Source organism: Dryas octopetala, chromosome 3, assembly GCF_963921425.1.
Source record: "Dryas octopetala chromosome 3, drDryOcto1.1, whole genome shotgun sequence".
Taxonomy (NCBI): domain Eukaryota; kingdom Viridiplantae; phylum Streptophyta; class Magnoliopsida; order Rosales; family Rosaceae; genus Dryas; species Dryas octopetala.
In genome coordinates this window covers 1,326,146-1,349,135 of record NC_141368.1, presented here as the reverse complement: position 1 = coordinate 1,349,135, position 22,990 = coordinate 1,326,146, and the positions used below count along the sequence as shown (strand labels likewise).

Below are 22,990 nucleotides of genomic sequence, written 5' to 3'. Positions count from 1 at the left end.
ATATCCTTTTTTTCTTTTTTAAGAATTAAATTACAAGTGGCCAAAAAAAAAAAAGAATTAAATTTCAAAAGGCCCATGTTGGTAAAAGCCCATAAGTGGGAAGGACCTATAGATGCACTAACAGAGTAGGTAGGTTCACAGACAAGAAGAACAAAAAAAATTCAAGAATTGATATATGAACGTTATCTAATACAACGTACGAACTCAAGAAAAAAAAAAAAAATAATCTGTACGAAGAAAGGTGAGCACGTGAAGATGAGTGCACCACCAACTCAAATACAGTATTTTCCCTCGTGGGAACCATTTGCCGTTAAGTTTCGGAATTATAATTTCAGCCATTGGAACAATTCAATGGCTGAGATTTAACAACCTATCTAAGATAACCCAGAATTAAAACCCATCTCAATTCTCAACAGAAGTGAGTAGCAGCCTTCACATTTCCGGTCATGGATTTAAATTGTTTTAACGGTTTGTTAATTATAAGTGACACTTTTGGCTTTTCCTTCCAACACAAAAAGCAGCACTAATCACATCATGTCGATCAATCCGCGGTTCACATCGATTCCAGCTACAACTACAGTTTTAATTAACCGTACATTCAGTTACAACGCTACAAAGCTATACATTTTTCATAAAATACATTAATTTTAAATTTTAAACCAATAAATTTCTTAAAACATATTTAAACACACTAAAAAACTCTAATTAATCCTATAAATATTAAGATTCAAATATAAAATAAAGAAAAAATATTAGTCGACAATTGTAACTACTACCGTTTCCTGCGATCTAAAAACTGCCTGACGCACGCAATTGTCCTTATTATTACTATATGTGTATCAAAATTATCCCTGTACGCGTTCTAAAAATATCGATATTTCCACAAAAAAACAGAGCCTATTCTAAGTTTCTAACGCTGAGTGGGGAGAGCGGAGAGGCTAGTTACTACTTACTAATATATCAAATTTGTGTCATTTCGAATAATTTAGAAAGTATTAAGCGCTTGAGAGTAATAAACCATCATTTTAAATGAATTATTAAATCTCAGCCATTGGATTGTTGGCTGATTAGAATCCCGCAACTTGCCCGCAATTAAGGTCCAAGGAGCCGCAAGAGGGAAATGTTTTATGTTTGAAAGGAAACAAAAAGGAATATATTGCATTTGTCAATTTGTGTTGGTGACTTGAGTTGGTGACTTGGTGGTGCAAAGATGATATCATCACGTGCTCACCTTCCTCAGAGTCTCAGATTTATTGAATTAGATGAAAGAAAGCCCAGCAACGTCTATTTAAGAAGTAAACTATGCCAACCCCTTCACAGAATCACCACCATTCCAAGAATTACTGACTACCATTCTTGCTGCCTAGCTACCTATTCCAAAACCCTTCATTGCCTTTGAGAAGTTTGAAAAATTTCATCAACTTCTGAGACAAAGCAACTGTGAAAGAAGCCATGGCCACCCAACCCATCTCCTCAAAGAAGACAGCCTGTGTGGTCGGTGGTACAGGGTTTGTGGCATCTTTGCTGGTCAAGCTCTTGCTACAGAAGGGCTATGCCGTCAAAACCACTGTTAGAGACCCTGGTCTGACTTCCTCTTCTTCCCCTATTAATTTCTCCATTTGGGAGTGTTTGTTTTTTTCTCTCTTTTTACTATTTGTGTTTGCTTTTTGCTTCATATATGATGCTGTGGACCCGCATGAAACTTCATTCCCACTAGGGTACTGTTGCTTATATAGCCGGGACACTACGTATCTTCATTCCATTGAATTTCCACCCTTTTGTGATGGGCATCAATTGAAATTTGAAAATGGTGTTGTGTGAACCTATGTACATGTATGACCACTATGCTATAGCTATTGTAAAATGGTGTTAATGTTATAACCCCAATGGATGTGTGACCATCATGCTATAGCCTATAAGTGTCACTCTGCCAGTAACCAAAATTAGACTACAAGGCCTTGGTAGATTACAAGATTTGTGGTTGTGAACTAGAACTCCAATGGGTAATTTTCAAGAACAATGTACTCTTTTGAAAAAATCCTAGTAAGGGGGCTAAAATTTCTGATTTTGATATGCTGGCATGCATGAATTGTCTTTCACTTTGTACATTTGGGCGCAGACAATGAGAAGAAGATCTCTCACCTCACAGCACTACAAGAGTTGGGGGACCTAGAAATTTTAGGAGCAGATCTAACCGATGAAGAGAGCTTCGATGCCCCCATAGCAGGTTCTGACATTGTCTTCCATGTTGCAACGCCTGTCAACTTTGCCTCAGAGGACCCGGAGGTACAAATTTATGGTGATTGCTTAATTAAATTTCACAATATTCAATATAGCTAGGTGCTGCAGCTTTAAGGGCAATGCTACTTGTTCCATTTCCAATATACAGAATGACATGATCAAACCAGCAATCCAAGGGGTACTAAACGTTCTGAGAGCATGTGTGAAAGCCAAAACAGTTAAACGTGTTGTTTTGACATCATCAGCAGCTGCAACATCCATCAACACACTTAATGAAACAGGTTTGGTGGTGGATGAAAAGGATTGGAGTGATATTGAGTTCTTGACTACTGAGAAGCCACCCACTTGGGTAAATCACCAAAATTACTTTAGTCTCTAAGCTTATAGGCCTACATTGAACTAATTTAACAAAAGTTTTAATCCCAAATTTTCAGGGGTATCCTGTCTCCAAGACACTGGCTGAGAAGGCAGCTTGGAAATTCGCCGAAGAAAATAACATTGATCTCATCACTGTGATTCCTTCTCTTATGGCTGGTCCTTCTCTCACTCCAGACATCCCTAGCAGTATCTGCCTAGCCATGTCTCTAATTACAGGTGTGAAACCGAAGCTGGAATATTTTTCACCTCCATATTCCTTTGACTTGAGGCCTTGCAGCTAGAATTAATGAAGAACTATTTGCACCATACCTTAGATGAATGGGTGGTTTTCTGATGGTTCCTTTTAACATTTTTACAGGAAATGACTTCCTCATAAATGCCTTGAAAGGTATGCAACTGCTATCAGGTTCCATATCCATTTCACATGTGGAGGATGTCTGCCGGGCTCATATATTTTTGGCTGAGAAAGAATCTGCTTCTGGTCGGTACATATGCTGTGCTGTCAACAGCAGTGTTCCTGAGCTTGCAAAGTTCCTCAACAAGAGATACCCTCAGTACAAAGTCCCCACTGAGTAAGTCCCTAGTCCAATTATGTATTCAAATTTCAAACACCTAGTTTTCTGTATTTATTCTGTTGGATTTGTTTCAACCCATGGTCACCCCTCAAATGTTCTTGTGAAAAACTGATTAAGGATAGTTATAAAGTAATATTCAAAGGGCATGCCCTTTACATTTAAAACAAGCCATCAATCAGCTTGGGAGAAACTTGAGCTGCATTTCAATTAGTTAGTTATTATGGTACAGATGGTTATATATTCTGATTCTCATCATATGCAAATGTTGCAGGTTTGGAGATTTTCCCTCCAAGGCCAAACTGATCATTTCTTCAGAGAGGCTTATCAAGGAGGGGTTCAGTTTTAAGTATGACATTGAAGAAATATATGACCAAGTTGTGGACTACTTCAAGGCTAAGGGGGTGTTGAAGGTTTAGAACTAAGTCTCAGTAGTTTATGATCCCTCTTACATGGGATCACAAATGTGTAATTGGCATTTATCTAGCTGCTGCTATGTTCTGGTTTCTGTGTACGTACTCTTATTAAAATAGCCTCATCATAATGGATTTGCTCAGTTTGGCAATGGTGTATATATATCTTCAGACTGTGCTGTTTCTGAGGCATGATAAACACCACATTTCCCTCATTAATAAAATACAACAGCGACTACAAAAGTAACGACGACATGTCGTTGTTACTTTATATGAGAATGTCGTCGTTACTTTATATGAGATGCTTGCTTCTTGTTCAACCACAAGAAAAGCACAAGTTGTTTTAATCATATCCAACGATACATCATACACTAGCAAGTATGGCCCAAAAAAGGGTATATTAGCTCTTAGACGTCGAAATGCGTTGTGGACTCGACTAAATTGTCATAGTCCTCCCCCCAAACCTACCATGCGTCTTTTTCTAAACATAAGAGATTTTAGAAAGAATTCAGTAGAGTTTCAGCACAGAAGGAAAATGTGAACCATGGTCTTCAAATAAGGGGGTTTATAGTTAAAACTAAATCTAGACATCTGGTGAAATGGTGCCATTTTGTTGGCAGTCCACATTCTTGAATCTTTACCCGATATCATAATGGAAGCTATGTTTATAAAATAAAAATAAAAATTACTTTCAACACTTTACTGACTTTCGTTGATCTTATGTTTATACAAACTATGTCATTTTAGGATTCCAAATTATTATATTTCTAGTATAAATTTTATATATCAACATTTGCAAAGTTACCCAAATGACGAACAAATTGTAAACCATCCACCATGTATAATTACCGTTAGTCAAACTGAACTAAAAACGTTTAATTCTTGAATTAAGTAATATCAGCACAAAAATATAATAACAAAGAAAATCTTTTTTTTTTTTTTTTTTAACAATGAGAATCAATTAAACTCACTAGTCACGAGGACATAATATAAACCTAAACAACCACACGTACATAATCCACTTTAAGTTAATTTGCTCTAGGAATGGACCAAAACTCCAAATGATACGGTGTGCATGGTCAGAATCTACCCAATTGGTTATTTATACGTTCTTTAAAGGGTCCCCTTTCCACACCCAACAACTCGAAAAACTGCTTATTGTCAATAACAAATAGCTATACCTTTCTTTTTGTCTTCACTAATTAATAATTAAATTTTTTTTATAGCCTACGGATCCTAAACAAATATTTGATATTTCAGTTTGTTTTGGTTTATTTCGGGTTTTAATTGAAGATTTAAAAAATAAACGGTTTTGCTCGTGAGATTACATTACATAATGCAAATAATAAAAACAAATCGAAAAAAATAAATTAAAAAATGTAGCTAGCATTTCCCTCCCTCGTTCTTTTTCTTTTCCCGTTTGGTCTCCAACAAATGTGAGGAATTTCATAAATTTTGTTGTTTTCTTCTTCTTCTTGAGGTTGGCTTTTTTATTTTTATTTTTTTGCTGATTGATTTTCCTTGTTCTTGCGGACGACAATAAAAATATCGTCGTTCCATAAAAGTGTCGCTGACCACCCACGATGACTTTATCGACGTGGCAAAGTAGGAGTAGAACTCCACCATACATAACCCGTGCACTGTTCCACATCCAACACGGCTCACCACTAACATACGCCTGCGGCTCAGTATCTCCCCGTATAACTAACCCTCCATCTCATTTCCAGAAGTTTCCGTTCTTCACCTTCTTGTTCTTCAAAATCCGATTACCAAATCTGAAAACCCTAATTTTTCGAATTTGCGATTCGACCCACCAACATTTCTCCGAATTACAAGCTTAACACGCACCAGAAGCACCCTTCTCTTGTGTTTCGATGGGTGAATTGAACATGGAAGATATGCCTCTACCAGCACTCTTCGAGCAAGCTCGGAAGATCCATCTGACGGCGACAGAGTCCGGTGTTGATCAGGTACGCTAATCCACACAATAAGTCCATGAGTTTATTTCGAAGGCTTTTATTTTATTTTTTGCGTGTAATTGATTTGGGTGATTGGATTGCATTTGGTGTTGGGTTGGGGGAATTAGGAGGTGGTGAGGAAGGGGTGCAAGGCTTTGGAGAAGTGCGAGGATATGATAAGCAAGCTGGGTTTGTTCTCAACCAACGAGGCCAAGGAGGATATCAGCACCGCCAATCTCAAATATCTTCTGGTAATTCTTCTGGGTTTTATTTATTTATTATTCTGGACTTTTTTTTTATTTGATTACTTAATTAAATGGTGACAATATATTTAATTTAATTTTTATGGTATGAAATTATGAATGGTTGGTAACAATCTGCATTTAGTAATCATTTCACATAATAGTTGGGACAGTTTTTTCTTTGTTTAAATATTAAGAACTTTTGATGGTGTTTTGGTTACAGGTGCCATATTATCTTGGCGAGTTAACTGAAAAAATCGCACAGGATGACAGGTTACAGATTCTTAAGGCATCCCAGGCTAAGTTAAAGGTGAAGTATATTGAATAGTTACTTGTCAATAAAGTTATAGGGCCATCAAACATATCTCGCTCATCAATGTCTTTTTCTGAGTATATATGTTGCATTTCTATTAGAACTAATTAATAGGGCAACGTGTTGTAGGAATTTATTTCATTTTGCGAGGCAATGGAACTTGTACCAGAAGAGGAGTTAGAAGCATCTGCACGAGATGGCCCAAATTCACTGACTGATCGAAGGGCTCAGAAGGTACTATTGCTTTCTTATCATATCTCTTAAAAAATACATGAAAGTCCAATCTAATTACTCAATTTCCTGGAGACTCATGGTTTGTATTGTTAAGCTGTTGACTCTTTCATACTTCTACCTTTTTGTAGTGGCTAAAGATGTAAACATGGAAGCTTGGTGTCGTAATCTGTTACTTATTCTACTTTTTTTTTTGTATCCAGATTGCTCGATTCAAACGCCAAAGAGCTGCAGAATCAAAGTTGCTGGAAATTAAGGAGCGGAAAGAGCGAAGAGGGCGTTCTACTAAAGCAGCTGCCTTGTCAACTCCTATTGAGGCAGGAGAGGAAGATGTGCAGGATGATGATGGAGAGGAGGAACGGGAGGTTAGTTGATTTCTCCTTATGTTTGTGTAGGGCATTACTGTTAGCATTCATTGGTATTTATTACTTCTCATTTGAGTGCCAAGATATTCATAAGTTGCCATTTGGAACTGAATGTGGAGTGCAAATAGCATTTGCCTCCTCATAACTGGAATGTTGGTTGGCTTTGTATCACAGTGTAAGTTCAAGTGTCTGATTAAATGCTTTTTCTTTTCTCTTTTTTTTTTTTTTTTGTTGCAGGCCTGGCTTACTACTCTCTCTTTGGCAGTTTGTAAGGTTGGTTTATGGGTTTAAATGACCTTCCACATAAAATCATTTTTATACCTGTGAATTCATACTCATGTGTTCCTGCCATGCAATCACGTTCAGGCTTTTGATCTGCTGGAAATGCTAAAGAAGGAGGAAGAAATGCTTCTAGCTTTCAAGGAAAGGCAATCAAAGGTATTGAATAGTAACATCCGTAACCTAAGATTGGTGACTTATGTTGTATGAATTATCTGTGGCTCTTTGTATTCTATTACTCTGTCACATGGAATTGCAATTCCAGGTGATAATTGGAAGTGAAAATAGGGGGAAAATCAATAGAGCATTGCGCCGAATGTTTGAGTCATAAGCTGTGAATTGTCTAGCAGTTAGGCATGTTATGCATTACTTCTTTAGTTAGTAGATGGTTAGGCAGTAAACATATAGTATTTAGTAAAATAACACAGATCTAAAAGCATTTGTGTTTGCCACGAATTTCAGGAGGGAGGGGAGGAATTTTATCGAGATGTTCTTGATGATCGCGCCCAGAGGGCAGAAGCTTGGCATCGTGATGCTGCAACTCGAGTGCGGTATTCTAAACCAGCAGAACCTATCACATGTGCAACTTTTGCACAAGATGTTCTAGAAGGGAGAGCAAGGGTTTCAGAGCTACATGAACATAAACACCAGCCACTAATATTTGGACCAGCGAGTCTTATCAATATAAACCCAACAAGTGAGAGGCAAAGGATGGCAGCAAAGGTTTTCCAGCCTAGTCATAGGTACATTTCCTTGCTCTGATTAATATATTTTAAATAAGTGAAAGGAAAATGGAGAAATATTATTTGCTCTGTTATATTGTCATGCCAAGTCTAATATACCATGTATATAACATGATGAAAATATCTGGTTCTTGTGTTTGTGATTTCTTTGTCATTTTTTGTTTTGTTTTGTGATGCTAAATTGAGTTTTGTTGCCAGAATGCCCACCATGAGCATAGAGGAAGCTGGGCTGAAGGAGATGGAGATTATGAACAAATGGCAAGAGAGGAATGCTAAACTCATGGAAGAGGCCAACTCTTCATGGTACAAGGACAGTACGAAACCAGGACAGCGTGAGGAGGATGAAGATGAAGACGATGATGCTGCTCAAGAGAAGGCGAGGGCATGGGATGACTGGAAGGATGATAATCCTCGTGGTGCTGGCAATAAGAAGCTCACCCCTTGTGGATAAACATGGCACGTTTCATATACTTGCTTACAGATGCATTTTTTCTAAAATTTTGACTTATTGGGAAATTAGAAAGCTTTTGTATTTGGTGTGGTTTTTGTTGTCTAGGTTTTAACGTTTGTATATTCCCTAGTTATTTATTTGAATAAAATATTCGCATGTGAGTTACGCAAGCTTTTTGATGTTGGGGTGGTTTGCCATGAAATTCAGCTCCAGTTCTCTTTCATCACTGTGGAGTTCTTGTTATCCCTGTTACGGCCGCTTGCTATTAAGATATAGATTTGGTCTTCCCAAAGTTTGCATGGTTTCTCAAGATTTGTGTGAATGGTGGAAATGAAAGCCTTGTTAATATAATGCCTATTAACTATTCACGATTTTTATTTTTCATTTTTTCATTGTAAATATTGTTTGTTTTCGACAACTAGTCCTTTTGCAGGAAATGAAAATCTATGCGTTTCGTACTTTATTTTTTTTTTGGCCAATTCATAGCACGGATTAGGCTTTACCATGGTCTCTTCATCCGAAGTCCTCAAGTCTTTTTTACCCATTAACGTGTTATTCTCTGCTGCAATTTGGTAATAACCTGCGGTTGGAAATTTAACCACTACTAAATCTATTCTTACCTTTCACCAGTACTTAATCTCGCCAGTTAAGAAGGATGAGATGAAAAGCAATGTTGATTGTTGGACGTGAGAAGCAATGCATTATTTGATCATAAAAATCAAATGAAGAACCAAAACCAGAAAAGCAGGGCATTTTGTAGATAAAGATTCTCTTCAAATTTTCCAAGACTCATTGGACATGGTTATCTTCTTCTCCTGTCTCCTCAAAAATAAGTTTTAAGTCTTGAGAATGAGATAAATGGCTATCTCACTCATTGTTTAGCCTATTGATTATGGTGGGTTGATTAAAGGTTGAACCTCAAAATAGTTGAACATGGCTTGGCATCCATGAACAGGAAAGTACTTCTAATTGTTCCATGGCAGATGCATCTATCATAGAACAGAGGTATCCATGAAAGGGAAAGTACTTCCACTGTTCCACACTTATATTATGGCATAGCCATCACTGCATGACCATTTGAAGAATTGACTATCTAGACAGAGATATTCATGACTTAACATCAGATGGAACCTTTGCAGAAGAAATAAGAAAGTGACCTGTGACCCTACTACAAAAGTAAATTTAGCAATGAAGGAGAAAATGGAAATAAAAATCAGGAAACATCAACAAAGATCCATTAAAGAAACAAACAGTTTCTATTGAAAAAACCCAAATGTCAAAACATTGAGGCAATTACAACATCAACTGCAAACAATTGAAGAAGAAAAAATACAAAGCCCACATAGTAATATCTGTAAGTATACACAGTTTGATGCATTACATGATGAGAGACTTATCTCCAACTGTATAACACGAGGTATATCAACCCTAAGATTCATACAAGGAGTGCACCAACAGCACAAAGAAAGTTACCAGTACAAAGAAGAAACAGAGGGCTTGAGAATCCATTGATTTCGTTTGCTTAAACCTCCAAGTGCCTGTTTGTCACAGAATTCTCAATCAACTTCAAAGTTGAGCACCATAAACCACAGAAACATTTCCCAAGAAGACACCAAAACCCTCCAAATCCCCCAGTTTCAACTGTCAATGCACTTCAGTCCCCTGCAAACCCACAACCAAATCCCAAACAAGACAGCACAGACAAACAAGTCGAGCATCAACACCACCCAAACATGTTTCCTCCAAACCTGCTTGGCCTTTTGGCGGTCACATGAATGCAGAGCAACATTCTTTTGTACCGGCAATGAAAAATCTTTAAACCCGCCATTAACATCATCACACACATCCACCTTCTTCTCCATTGTGGTGGTCACATCTTTGCCAACATCCTCATTAACCTCCGCAGACAATCTCTTCTTCTTCGTCAACCCTTTACTCGGCTTCATCCCAAGCAGCGGGGTCAGCACCATTTTCTTCCCTCTACTCGAATGAGTTGAGCTCGAATCCAAGCTCAGATTTCGACTGGCCGGAGGAGAATTGGGCAGGGACAAGTCCGAGGCCATTATTTTTTGCATAATTGAATCAAATTGAGCTTGGAAGCAATGGGAGGTGAAATCATCACGAGCCAAGATCGACCCACTTCCACTAACCTCCTCAAAATCGCATTTTAAGCGGTTCAAGAACGAAAGAGCCTCGGACTGATCAAGATCGTCATCGAAAATAGCGAAATAGAAAAAAGGGTCATGGATTAAGAAGGTGTAGGTTCTTTTTCTTACCGTGTGAGTGTACATGGAATGGTGAGGAGGGGTCTTCTCGATGCATTGTTGAGCTAAGGCTCCGAGACCGGGCTCTTTGGAAAACTCGCCGAGAATTGTGGTTTTCCGGGCAATGCAGGCGTAGTAAATGAGATTTGGATTCGAAATCATTGATGGTTCTTTAAGAAAAACTCAGAATTTGAGGGTTCAATTGGAGATTTCTAGGTGGAATTGAGGGAGAATATGGGGTTTTGATTTAGAACAGAGTCAGGGAGAATTTGCATAGTAAATCTGAGCTTTTGATTGGGGCTTCTTCGCGGAAAATTGATAGCTCCGGTGGGTTATGATCCAGAAAGATGAATTCTTGAAAATCCTTCTGAACCATTCCCAATCAAATTTTCTGTCAAGAGTTTTTCTATGTTTGTCTCTGTCTCTATCTAAATCATACCCCTCCCCTCAAGATTTTACTTTTTTTTTTTTCTCTCTCTCTCTCTCTCTCTCTATAAATATCTCTCTGTAAGAATCTAGGGTTTGAACTAAAAGGAAGGAAGGTATTAACAGTTGGATACATAGGAAGTATAGAGGAAAAGAAACGGAATAACGGCTGTTTTTTATTCAATTGCCCTTATGTTCAGCTTTATTACGGAAGTACCCCTTCCAGCAACTTAGCAAGCCAGCCAGTCTCTCGCTCATCTTTTGTACTTATTTTTCGGTTTACTTTTTTAAGGGAATTAATGAATTAATTATCCTCCTGGCCCAAAAAAAAAATGAATTAATTATCCTCTGCGTGGAAGTTTCAGGCTTTCAGCATCGGTGCAGCACATGTCTATCTCTCTTTCTTATTTATTTATTTTTTGAATTAGTTGTTCCTCCATTCCAATAAATCGATAATAGGATACTAGATTTTTTTTTTTTGGCCAAAGAACATTTTATTTCACAAAAAAACCAACTACAAGAGGAGACGAAATGACAATAGAAAAACAAATCAACTACAATTGACTACAACAATTGACTACAACTATACAAAGAATCTTATATACGAGCTAGTCTGAAGGAAGTCCATCAGAAATAAGAACTTCAACAATAGAAGATGGTGGGTGAGAAAGAAGAACTCCAACAATATAGGATACTAGATTATTCACTAGACAAAATTGCAATCAATTTGTAGAATAATGATAGGGATTCCAAGTTATGATCTCAAATGGTGTGGAATACCTTAGACAATCACTGGACATCCCAAATTGTATCTTGAGGCAATTTAATTTGTATCTTGGCCTATTTCAAATTGTATATAGAAACATTTTATATCATGTTTTAACACTTTTGGAGTCGTACTTTATAGCATTTTAAGCTTTACCTTAGAACATTTCAACTCTCACCTTAGGACATCTTTGAGAATTATTCCAAATTATCCCTAAGTCATCCCACATTGTACACTTGAGCATCCCAAGTCAAAAAATGATCAAATTTAGTCTAATGAGCCTAACATTATTGTTGTTTATTTATGCTTTTAACATTGGACACGCATATATAGATGCTTCTATGGCGGTGCCAAGTGCATTGGTAGAAAACAATTTTTTATTTTTTATTTTAAAATGCGACGTTGATGAATTAGTCTCTTTTACGGTACTTCGAATAATAAGCCAGCCTGGATCATCTGGAACAAGTTAGGATATTCAAGTATTCAACCACAAAACATTAAAGGTCGGGATATGATTTTCCAGAACCAAACAAAAGTTGATCAAATAGATTGAATGGTCGAAGATCAAATCAAAGAAACTGTCTATCTAAAAGCCTTACATTAGACCCCATGACCATGATCTCCATAATACATTCATTCAGAACAAACAACTATCACATATTCTTTTACTAATTAAAGTACAATAATTTATAACACGTTGGTCTATACCGTAAGTTTCAAAGGATTAAATTGCTCTTATAATCAGGTGAAATCACGGATGAACTACACTCACTAAATGAATCAAAATTATAGTAACTGAACTCCTGTACAACTAAGAGAAAATCTTCTCTGTGTGTAGTACCTCAGCTGAAGGACAATAAACAGGTACCCTATACATAGGACTGGACCATGAAAATTTGGGAGGATATTCTTTATCCTCTCCACTTCCTCTCTTTTTATTCTTTTTCTGCCTCAGCTAACGTAGGGCGGGTCAATTGATGCCCATTCAAAGACCTGCTCATACTGAATTGCAGCACTTTCCCATGTGAAGTTCCTCTCCATACCCCTTTTCATCAATCCCTCCCAAGAAGACTTGTATTCTTTGTACGTTCGAATAGCAAGTCTCAGGGCCTGTCAATTATTAACTGTTTGGGTCAGGACTGGTAAAAATTAATGCAAAATGGGGGACGTGAGCAGACAAAACTAACTTACCGCCAACATACTCTCTTTTGTTAGTGGAGAAAAAGTCCACCTGCCAATATATTCCCCATTGATAAAATGAGTAAGATTCTATGAATGTTCTAAATGAGGAAGAGTCAAGAAAATGCACCAAGCCATATAGCTCACGGATTAAGTACATACCCTGTCCCGTCACCTTGGCCTCCTTTAGCATATGGATTGAAATTCATTACTGTATCCTGGAACATAAAAACAGAAGGCATCTAAGGTGAAGAAGCCACATGATGAAGTACTGCATTTAGTTTTTCAAGTGTTCAAAACTCACTCTAAGTCCTCCTGTGCCGTGAACCACTGGTATAGTTCCATATCTCATTGCATACAATTGATTCAGCCCACAGGGCTCAAATCTTGAGGGCATTAACAGTATGTCACAGCTAGTAATTCCAGGATCAGAGTCAGTGTCATGGTTATCTATATGGTAACCTCTAAACAATAAATCACAAATCTTAAATTACCCTGCAGTTATTCTATGAGAAACTGGAACATTAAATCCAACCCAACCCCGGAATTTATCTTTATAAGCTGACTCTGTTGCTCTCATCCAATCTTCACACTTTGTGTTCCCAGACCCCAGCATAACCTGAAACATATCAGATACCTTTAGTTGAAACAAAAGAGAAATTATTAACTATAGTATAGGCTAGAAAAGTTTTCAGTAGAAATTACAATTCTTTGTTGGAAGTTGGGAACAAACTGCTTCAAATAATACTACCCAAAACAAAGGAAACAGATTAAAAAAAAAACTCACAAATTGCACATCATCTTCCAAAAGCTGTGGCATTGCTGACTGAATCAGGTCAATGCCTTTCTGGTAGTCCAGACGTCCAATGAATCCAATCTATAAAGTACAAAACTCAAATCAATATTGGGAGCAGAGAACATATTCTGTCAAACCTGAGCACAAATAGACATAAACGTCTTACCAATGGGCAATCAGGCCTAACAGGAAGACCTAACTCCTTCTGCAAAGCAATCTTGCATTGTACCTGCAGTTGGCAGACAGAACAGGTAAGAGAACTATGGTATAATAATACCCCATCTCTACCAAAAAAAATACTTTAGCCACCTTTCCAGAAAGATCATCAGCAGAATAAGGGGAAGCAATATGATCATCAGAAGATGGGTCCCATTCAACCACATCAATGCCATTTGTGATCCCTGTTTATTACAGAAAAATAGAGAAATGAAATACCATCAGATGATATTATTCTCTTAAGTAAGAGTTATTCTCCTCAAGCATGGTATATACGATGCTAGACAATGAGATACGAAGTTCAATTGCCGTACCATTGAGAACACTCTTTCTGCTGCTTAATAGCTCATTTAGACCATATCCGCCTTCAATAGTTGTTATTTCCCAGGAATAGCCCTACAAGTAGAAGGTATAATTTGAGCATGAAATGAAGAATAGTGTGATGAAATATAAGGCACTTGTCTGGTAGAAAAGTTTTGGCAACACTACCATCTTCATGATACAAGTGACCTATATGTTATATAATCTTAATTGTAGGAATTAGATGATTTCACAGTGGGATTCATAAATTAAAGCCTTCAAATTCTACACATGCCACAAGGTTTTAAAATCTAAATAAAGATCATATTGATCACAAGAAAAATGTTAGATATTTTATGGAATGAGACAACACAAAGAAGATATATGATATACTCCATCCCCCTTTGAAAACAGACCTGGCTAACTGTCAGTATCCGATCAGCTGTCACAATTGCACCCTTTAGAATGTTCACAGCTTCGCCTCTGTCAAGAGCATGGGCCCTTGCCCATTCTGGAAACACCCATTCCAGTGCTCCATACCACTCTGAAGGTAGCCCCAAATTCTTGTATGTTACTGCAGATTCCACTCCCTTGCATATGCAAGACAATAATTTATTAGGTTAACAGTCAATTTAAGAGTGTCTTTTTTTGAAAAATAAATAAAATTAAATAGTGTAAGAACATACTTTAGAAATTACTAATTTCTTATATTGGACTTAAGACTGCATATTGCTTTTAAAAAAGAAAACATCAAACCTGATGTGCAAGGTTATGAATTACAAGAATACTTCGGGCATCCTTATGAACTCCATATGGACGATACTTTGCAGCCAAAAGTCTGAATCAGAGGACATGTAATGATCAGAACTCCACCATCAGAAACTTTACAGTAAAAAAAAAAAAAAGTGGAAAAAAAAGAAGAAAAATATAGTAAAAAACTAAAGAAACAAAATTATAGAGCTAGGCAATTAATTAGTTGAAAGTTGAAACTACTTACAATGGAACAAGGCCTGCATGCCAGTCATTCACCATGAATAGACATTTTTCCCCATAGGTGAATCCTCCCAATGGAAGCACCAATGGTGCTTCACACGCTGCATGGCAAAGTAAAGTGAACCGAAACTGTAAAACCAAATGAGAATAAAACTTATCAATATTTGTGGACAAAGCGACGTACTACTTAAATCTTATATCCCTATCTACAACTTGATCAATTGGAAACTGTACCTGATTATCACCAAATGCACCAAAACTGTCACCATATGGATTTCCAGGTCTATGGAATGATGGGTGGTCCACAAATACCTAAAGAGGAGAGGGGAACAGCTCATCATTGTCAATTGAAATCTCCCAGTCTTGAGATATAACTAAAGAACAGATGAGGGCTTTAAAACACATATCAATTTCCTGTCAAACTGTTTTAAAAAAGGATAATCTAGATCCCAAGAAATATCCCAAACATCTTACCCAGTCAACTCCTTCCCTATACTCATGGAAGAAGGCAACCTCTTGCTCGCCTTCAAAGCAATACACCTTGATGTGGCCCACATCATTAGCACCAGAAAATTTCTTGTCTGCGGGAGTACCATTTAGATATCTAGGAGATACAACCATAACACGGTGGCCACGTGCAGCTAGAACAACAGGCAAAGAACCACAAACATCCCCTAAGCCTCCTGTTTTTGAATAAGGTGCTGCTTCAGCAGTAACAAAAACAATGCTATGTGTTACTCTTGGTAGGGGTTTATCACTTCCACCTACATCCTCTATTTCTTCCACTCTATTAGAAGTTGCATCTTCAAGAGAGTCGATGACTTTTTCACCTGTAGATCAGGTGCACAAAAAATTCATATACAATTATTTGTTACAAACTGATCTGTCCGGCGTTCATGCGTTTTTCTTTTTACAAATATTGACACATGCAGGATTTGGAATAATTCATCATAATTTGCAGGGTCACAGAACTTTAACAATGAAATGCAGCAAAATTTTTACAAACAGTATAATGTACATAATAAGATCAGATTATCATGTCAAGGATGTGTCTCCATCAGTATGATAGACGATGTGATCACATAAATCTGGCTGGTAACTACATTGTTTTTTTTAGTCCAATTTTCTATTAGAAAAAGGGGGAGGACGAATTGATGCTGGTACACTCCTCCAAGAGTGACAAGGTCAGATATGGGACCAAGGGTGGTAAAATACAATCCAAGGTGGAGACCACAATTTGGAATACAAACACCCAACCAACATGCAAATTGATGTGGACAATCAAAAACCAAGGGTACCACACAGAAAGCACGGACAAGTGAAAATTCCATAAAAAACCACCACTACTGATGAATGACCCCAATATACTAAAAATAGCAACTTCATTGCCACATCACACATCTCTTATCAAACCAAAAGCCATGATTATTGTAAAGTTGTAAACTTAATTTGGACATACAGCAAATAGAATCAAAAGTACATTTACTTAGATCATGTCAAGGTTGTGTCTCCATCAGTATGCCACACAATGTGATCACATCAAATCTGGCTGGTAAGTTCATTAAAGATTTTCAGTCAAAATTTCACTTGGAAAAAGGACCAACTTACTTTCTCATCTAATAATAGTGTTTCTGCTTCAAGAAAATAACTTTTGATCCAAAACAATCAATCATTATAAATATTTAAAATTCATCGAAGAATCCGTGAAACCAATTTAAAGACACGATCAAAGCGAAAGAATTTATAGATGACAAAATCAAAAAACGAAGAAGAAAACAATACAATTTACTCTCTCTCTCTCTCTCTCTCTCTCTCTCTCTCTCTCTCTCTGTATTCATAAGATTAAATCAAAGAAAATACCAAATTCAAAAGCAAGCCTGAAAGCACAAACATACCATTTGGAGGAACCAAGTTAAACCCAATAACAGCGCCAGACACGTCCCTCTCGGTGCCCAATAAAAGACCCTTTTCCTCTTTTTCGTCTTCGACTGTTGAAGCCCCATCTTTGGAACCACCAAAGCCACCTCCACCCGAAACTGATGCTCTAAGCCTCAAACCCTCTCTTCTACTTCTTCTTTTCCACAAAGGAACAAAACCCACTTGCCCAATCACCTCGTGATTAACCAGTTTAGCTCGCATTAAATTTGAGGGTGATTTGCATGGGATTAAACTAGTGAATTGTAGAGACTCCATTAGAAACTGAAACACTGAATGAATCAGAGAGGCTAGAGAGAGAGACAGAGAAAACGAGAGAGTCAAGAGGGACAGAAAGAGACCCAAGCCTATTAAGTCTAATATATGACGAAAGGTATCGTGAATACCATTTGAAAGAGCACAGACAAACCAAGAAATTTAGATGTCACACAGAAACAAGGAACTACGTACACCTGTGGGGATCAGATATGTGAGATCCAGAAAAAGCGCCAAACCCATCAAATGGATCCTCAGTGTTACACCACAAACCCGTAACAGTTCAAACCCAATCACATGCTCCCATGTGTCACATACTCAACGACGTTTTAGTATTTTATGGCGTGGCAATATCACGACAGGGACAATGGTTCTCGTGTCTGATAGTTGGCACAGGAGATTATTTCTCAGCATCTGCACGTGGCACAATACACACGGGACACGTGGAAAGTAGTAAATAAATGTGAGGTAAGAGTGAGAGACACATATGAACAAAGTAGATGAACAGCGACCGACGCCTTTCGGTGCAGCCTGGACTCTGGAGGAGGAAAACCATTTTTCTTTTCCCGAGCGTCACATGAAAGTGTCATCTCCCTACTTTTGGCTAAAGCTTCTTCTTCTTTTTACATATTTGTTTTTTCTCTTATCTTTGAGAAATTTTTTTTTAGTATGACCACTGCACAACTATGTATAGTTATTAATTCATATGTTATAAAATGAGTAGTTGATAAACTTATATTAGAATATTAATAATACACATTTGTTATAGCTTAGATTCATTTATGAATATAGAGAAAAATCCATGACATCTTATTTTTTACACAAATTTTTATTGGAGCTTACTTCATATAAGATTTAAACAATCCAAATTGTCTATTTTTTAGGATTTAATTATGTAAATTAGAAATAATTTATCTACAAAAATTAAATGGTCAACAAAATAAAAAATGATTTACAATTTATCTAATTATTTTGCAAGAATAATCTTTTATTAGAGACCTAAAAAATAGACGGATCGTTGAAATCTTATATGGACTAGATCCTATTGAAAACTTGTGTTAAAAATTGTGTCAAAAATATAATGTCACAGATCCACTCCTTATGAATATACACTTGTTATAATATAGGTGGATTAGTAACATTATATGACAGTTTAGTAAAACCAAACTTTGCTCCTAAATTACAAAGAATCTATAATCAAATTAATATTTCACATAAAATTATATATTATTACAAAACCCTTGTGGATCCTTGTCTATAACACAAATAATTATAATAATAAAATAAAATAAATAAATAACAATGTATTAACAAACACAGCCATAAGAAACCATGCCCAATTCGTATCACACCTTATTAAATCACAATCAAACAAAATCATGTCTCCACCCATGAGAAGCAAGAGGCAGGGCCCAATCATCACGACGAGGGGAATCTGAGCCAAAGCCCACAGACCCTTTAGCCTGCCCGCGTGGCCCATTACTTTTTGGGCTTGGGCTCCTTGGAATCACGTAGGTTGTTGTTCCTCCACCCGAACTTGAAGAATCACAACCCGACCCAACAACCGACCCTCGCTTCGTTGATGGGTTCCACAGGGGAGTGGGTGGGCTACGCTGTTTGAATGAGCCTTGGCCTCGTACCTTGGCCTTGGCAGACTGGGTAGGGGCCATGTAGCTGGGGGCATTGTTGGAGTTTGGTTGACGCAGATGGCGGGTTGAATACGGATCCGGATCAACCATATTGTCCGGATTGAGTAGGCCCATATTGATGTGACTCGACCCGGAAGATGCAACAGTGTCCATTTCAACTGTCTTCTCGGACATGTTGCCACTGGTGGTTGTAGTGGTGGCTGGTGTAGCATAAGAGATCTCTCGTGGGCCCGAGTGGCGGGGGGGATGGTGTGGTTGGGATGACATCCAACCCTCGAGCCAATTCCATCCCCATTGGCTCTTTTCTCGCGGATTGGATTGTAGAAGTTGTTGTTGTCGCTGTAATTGTTGCAATTTGATATCAATATCTTATTTGTTAAAAATAAATAAAATTTAATATAGAATTTAAATAAATAAATAAAATAGTGACCTGGTAGCTGTAAGCATAAGCAAGAGCTCTCTCCCTTTTCACCACAGCATCATGTTTCCTCGAGCCATTGTCCATGAAACTTTGATGCCTTTGATGGCTACCAGTACTACTCCTACTTTGCATTTCATATTTCTTGACGGGACTCATCAGCTTTTTCTCTTCCTCCATTAATGCTCTTCTAAGTACTTCTTCTTCATTATCATCATCTTCTTCACCTAATTCATGATGATCAGTTGCCTTGTTATGAAGCTTGTCATTGGTCAATTGGAGTCGTCGTGCTCGCACTCTTGCTTGTACACGCACTAATGCCTGCATGCATCGCATTGTCATTTGTGCTTGCTTCCTCACGTTATGGCCTCTCACCAATGCTTGTAGCCTCACCAATCCCTTCAAAGCACGTAGAGCGCGTCGAGCCTACAAAATTATTCATACAATTATTAATTCTCAACAAAAGGATGAATGTAGAGTCATTCATAGTCCGATTCATTTCATAAACTATGAAACTATCAAACAAAAGAACAAAAATAGTAAACACAATATGATCGATTATATGTGTAATGCTACATTATGCAAATTAATTTTTTGTAAGCCTAGCTATATATGTGAATAATGAAGATTAAGGAAATAGGTATAATTACTAGGTAGCCTCTGTAATGTGACTGTATGAGGGTTGCAGCCCTTTCTTCCCTAGAGTGACGACCATAACCGGCCAATCGAACAACTTTGGCCGCTGCTTGCGCTGCTGCAACTGCGGCTTCTGCAGCAGCCGCAGTTGCCACTGCAACGGCAATGGCATGGTTTCTATCTTCAGTACGTATAGGAGTCGATGCAGTACTCTCATGATCATTTGTGATGTCTGGAGAACTCTCTGCAGGGAAATGTTCGAAAGACACAACCTCGGGCGCATCATGTTGCCATCTCTGCCCAATTTCCTTTTAAAAATTAAATATAAGAGTGTAAAATAAAATAATTTTAAATATAAATCAATAACAATATGATTAGTAAAATAATTGAATTGCAAACTTGTATATTTCGTGATTTGATCGATAGCAAAATTTCTATTTTGGAATGATGTGATAACTTAGGTGGCATGACAATAATGAGTCATATTGAGTGTAGGTACCAGCTAGCTATATTGGTACATTATATGTATGGTCATGTGGATGGGGGACCATACATGGGCACCCTTTTTGTGTTCATGGTCCTAAATATGCCAGTACCAAAAGGGTAGGTCATCTTTAATGTGGTTCCACTAGGCGCGCAACACCATTTTCATGCACTTCCCAACAAAGAAAGGTCACGATCTTGATTTATATATGCTCTATCCAAATAATTAAGTTGGCGAGTATATAAACGTATATTAATCATATAAATATGCTTTGATTGGTTTTTGAATATTGAACACCAATTAAGCATACAAATTCTAATTACATGGTTCATTTGAAGGTTATAACGCATATATTTTTGGCTTATTCACACCATTGACTCTTGTAAGATACACTTTTTTTCACTTTGCCCCCTGAAACTTAAATCCTCTCAGTTTGCCACATGAACTTCACACAGTTGTTGCAAAACACCCTATGCCGTCAACTCTGTCAATTTTTCCGTTAAAAAAGTTGACGTGACACCTATATGGCATGAGTGAGACCCTTTTTTAGTTATGTAAGATCCATGTAGACAAAAAAACTAATAAAAAATCATTTTTAAAATAAAAAATAATAAGATTCATGTCAATTTTTTTTGTCCACATGGATCTTACATAACTAGAAAAGGGTCCTACTCATGCTATATAGGTGTCATGTCAGCTTTTTTAACGGAAAAATTGACAGAGTTGACAGCATAGGGTGTTTTGCAACAACTGTGTGAAGTTCAGGTGGCAAACTGAGAGAATTTAAGTTTCAGGGGGCAAAGTGAAAAAAAGTGTATTTTACAAGGGGTAATTGTATGAATAAGCCTATATTTTTTCTAGTAATTAACTACTTTTTTATGAGAAATAAGTACTAATTAAAATACTAGTTAGCTATTAAAAGAGTAAGGATTATATATATTTTTTTATATTTGCGACAATGATTTAGCTAATTGCTAAATGATTTGAGTTATAAACATGAATCAAATTTAATGTGTGAATTAGAAATGAATTAATGGTAATTAATCACCTTTTTGTCCGGCGAGTCCTTAGAAGAATGTTTGAAAACTTTCTTAACTGACGAAAACCAGCTGCTTCCTTTCTTCCCCATCTCCGGCCAAAAGATCAGCTCCTCATTGCCGTCCTATCAACAAAGCCAGCCATATATGTCTCTGCAATCCAAATTAAAACATATATATATCCATAAAAACATGGGAATCAATAAAGAGAATGATTTGAAGAAGCAGTTAAATTAAAAGTTAAAACCCATGAAAATGCCAGAGAAATATCATAGACATGGTACACAAAAGTACCATGGCATGTATGCCATGGTTGTCTAGCTAAGAACCAAATTATATCCAAAATTGGAAATTAGAGTCAGAGAAAAGAGACAATACAAAAATGTACTATATATATAAGGATGTGTGAAACCTGCAGAAAACAATCTTTAGTTGTTGTTGATGATCGAGGAGTTTGGTTGAGTTGGCCATGGCCTGAATTCTGCTCTCATCTTACAAGCATATTTCAAACAAATTAAGAAACCCAGTTGAAAAGATAGTGAGAGAGATCGAGAAGAAGACAGCCACTGACAGAGAAAAAGGAGAGAGAGAGAGAGAGAGAGAGAGAGAGAGAGAGAAATGGAAGGCCGAATGTGAAGGTAGAGTACTGTAGTGGTGTGTGTGAGGAGGGTAATAACTAAGTCCGCGCAATCGCCGTTAATATTTAACCATTTCACGTGTGAATCGATCTTGTACAGGAGGAGAGCTTGTATATAGTAGCTACTAGCTGGCTATTATACATGTTGCACTTGGGGTTGCTCCAATTGCCCACCTTCTAACACGTCATCTTAATCTACGACATGTGTAAATGTAATCAGGGTATTTTTTACACAGATGTTGGTATTGGCCTCTCAGTTTCTGCTCTATATATATATATACAAAGTACTCATGATCAGCTAGCTTGTAGAAAAACAAAACAAAATATGTTCCCAAAAAAAAAAAAAAAAACAAAACAACGGATTAGAAACCTTTTTCTTTTTAATTAGTCATCTATGAGACTTGTACGTAGCTCTAGTAATTAACTCAACAATATTTATCCCTTTCATCAGAGATTAATTTGGAGTTTGAAACTTTGAATTGCCCTATTTTCAATATCATTTTATGTAAAAAGAAGTAATGTTTTTTCTAAATTTTTTATTAAAGTCCAAATATCACTTAAAAGTTGAATTAAATAAATGAAATTAATCATTAAATTGTGTATATGTATTACGTACACACATATATCTGAGAAAATTACAGATTTAGTCCAGTTATTTTATACCTAGTTTAATTTTGGTCCACAATTATTTTTAAGTTTTGTTTTGGTCCACTAATTGTTCCACTTGTTTAATAAAAGTTCAGATTTATTTTCTCAAATTTGCCATGCCTTTTACCCTATCAAATCTCATCCAAATTTATCAAACATATACTT

The 22,990-nt window shown here is 37.0% G+C and overlaps 5 protein-coding genes across 6 annotated transcripts; 2 read left to right on the top strand and 3 right to left on the bottom strand.

Moving 5' to 3' along the window:
• The first annotated feature begins 1,301 nt into the window (after window positions 1-1,301).
• LOC147289269 (anthocyanidin reductase ((2S)-flavan-3-ol-forming)-like) lies at window positions 1,302-3,763 on the top strand. The gene is made up of 6 exons (XM_086235155.1): window positions 1,302-1,582; window positions 2,120-2,286; window positions 2,390-2,590; window positions 2,676-2,835; window positions 2,978-3,191; window positions 3,466-3,763. Exons 1-6 carry the CDS (start codon window positions 1,453-1,455, stop codon window positions 3,608-3,610), a joined length of 1,017 nt encoding a protein of 338 aa, XP_086091281.1. The 5' UTR covers window positions 1,302-1,452; the 3' UTR covers window positions 3,611-3,763.
• Window positions 3,764-5,299: 1,536 nt separating this feature from the next.
• TAP46 (2A phosphatase associated protein of 46 kD) lies at window positions 5,300-8,365 on the top strand. Its single transcript, XM_086236534.1, has 9 exons — window positions 5,300-5,574; window positions 5,691-5,813; window positions 6,028-6,114; window positions 6,247-6,351; window positions 6,552-6,713; window positions 6,951-6,986; window positions 7,080-7,151; window positions 7,455-7,735; window positions 7,934-8,365. Exons 1-9 carry the CDS (start codon window positions 5,479-5,481, stop codon window positions 8,184-8,186), a joined length of 1,215 nt encoding a protein of 404 aa, XP_086092660.1. The 5' UTR covers window positions 5,300-5,478; the 3' UTR covers window positions 8,187-8,365.
• Window positions 8,366-9,429: 1,064 nt separating this feature from the next.
• Window positions 9,430-10,994, bottom strand: LOC147289267 (SNARE-like superfamily protein). The gene has a single exon (XM_086237713.1). It carries the CDS (start codon window positions 10,610-10,612, stop codon window positions 9,824-9,826), a length of 789 nt encoding a protein of 262 aa, XP_086093839.1. The 5' UTR covers window positions 10,613-10,994; the 3' UTR covers window positions 9,430-9,823.
• Window positions 10,995-12,258: 1,264 nt separating this feature from the next.
• On the bottom strand, window positions 12,259-17,442 carry SS1 (glycogen/starch synthase, ADP-glucose type). The gene is made up of 15 exons (XM_086238087.1): window positions 17,022-17,442; window positions 15,601-15,956; window positions 15,361-15,438; window positions 15,131-15,255; window positions 14,890-14,971; window positions 14,550-14,723; window positions 14,148-14,229; window positions 13,927-14,018; window positions 13,784-13,846; window positions 13,609-13,698; window positions 13,316-13,440; window positions 13,126-13,234; window positions 12,984-13,039; window positions 12,834-12,873; window positions 12,259-12,752 (listed from the first exon to the last, which is right to left on the bottom strand). Exons 1-15 carry the CDS (start codon window positions 17,317-17,319, stop codon window positions 12,594-12,596), a joined length of 1,929 nt encoding a protein of 642 aa, XP_086094213.1. The 5' UTR covers window positions 17,320-17,442; the 3' UTR covers window positions 12,259-12,593.
• A 1,064-nt stretch (window positions 17,443-18,506) lies between these two features.
• On the bottom strand, window positions 18,507-22,396 carry IQD21 (IQ-domain 21). 2 transcript variants are annotated; one of them, XM_086238599.1, is made up of 5 exons: window positions 21,953-22,396; window positions 21,552-21,693; window positions 20,034-20,315; window positions 19,396-19,809; window positions 18,507-19,304 (listed from the first exon to the last, which is right to left on the bottom strand). In XM_086238599.1, the coding sequence occupies exons 2-5, from the start codon at window positions 21,630-21,632 to the stop codon at window positions 18,684-18,686; spliced, it is 1,398 nt and encodes a 465-aa protein (XP_086094725.1). In that variant the 5' UTR covers window positions 21,633-21,693; window positions 21,953-22,396; the 3' UTR covers window positions 18,507-18,683. The 2 variants fall into 2 exon arrangements, with proteins under 2 accessions (XP_086094725.1, XP_086094724.1); XM_086238598.1 differs by having other exon boundaries at window positions 20,034-20,327; window positions 21,953-22,395.
• Window positions 22,397-22,990: the final 594 nt, after the last annotated feature.

Bases quoted from the DNA above. Each gene is read 5' to 3' on its own strand.
- IQD21 (XM_086238598.1), bottom strand. From the start codon at position 21,632: ATGGGGAAGAAAGGAAGCAGCTGGTTTTCGTCAGTTAAGAAAGTTTTC. The intron at 20,328-21,551 runs GTGATTAATTAC...AATTTTTAAAAG, and splicing joins AGGACTCGCCGGACAAAAAG to GAAATTGGGCAGAGATGGCA. The intron at 19,810-20,033 runs GTAATTATACCT...ATAATTTTGTAG, and splicing joins CACATTACAGAGGCTACCTA to GCTCGACGCGCTCTACGTGC.
- SS1 (XM_086238087.1), bottom strand. From the start codon at position 17,319: ATGGAGTCTCTACAATTCACTAGTTTAATCCCATGCAAATCACCCTCA. The intron at 15,256-15,360 runs GTACAGTTTCCA...TTGGTTTTACAG, and splicing joins GTGCATTTGGTGATAATCAG to TTTCGGTTCACTTTACTTTG. The intron at 14,972-15,130 runs GTAAGTAGTTTC...CCTCTGATTCAG, and splicing joins CATGCAGGCCTTGTTCCATT to ACTTTTGGCTGCAAAGTATC.
- LOC147289269 (XM_086235155.1), top strand. From the start codon at position 1,453: ATGGCCACCCAACCCATCTCCTCAAAGAAGACAGCCTGTGTGGTCGGT. The intron at 2,591-2,675 runs GTAAATCACCAA...CCAAATTTTCAG, and splicing joins CTGAGAAGCCACCCACTTGG to GGGTATCCTGTCTCCAAGAC. The intron at 2,836-2,977 runs GTGTGAAACCGA...ACATTTTTACAG, and splicing joins AGCCATGTCTCTAATTACAG to GAAATGACTTCCTCATAAAT.
- LOC147289267 (XM_086237713.1), bottom strand. From the start codon at position 10,612: ATGATTTCGAATCCAAATCTCATTTACTACGCCTGCATTGCCCGGAAA.
- TAP46 (XM_086236534.1), top strand. From the start codon at position 5,479: ATGGGTGAATTGAACATGGAAGATATGCCTCTACCAGCACTCTTCGAG. The intron at 6,352-6,551 runs GTACTATTGCTT...TTTTGTATCCAG, and splicing joins CTGATCGAAGGGCTCAGAAG to ATTGCTCGATTCAAACGCCA. The intron at 7,152-7,454 runs GTATTGAATAGT...CACGAATTTCAG, and splicing joins TCAAGGAAAGGCAATCAAAG to GAGGGAGGGGAGGAATTTTA.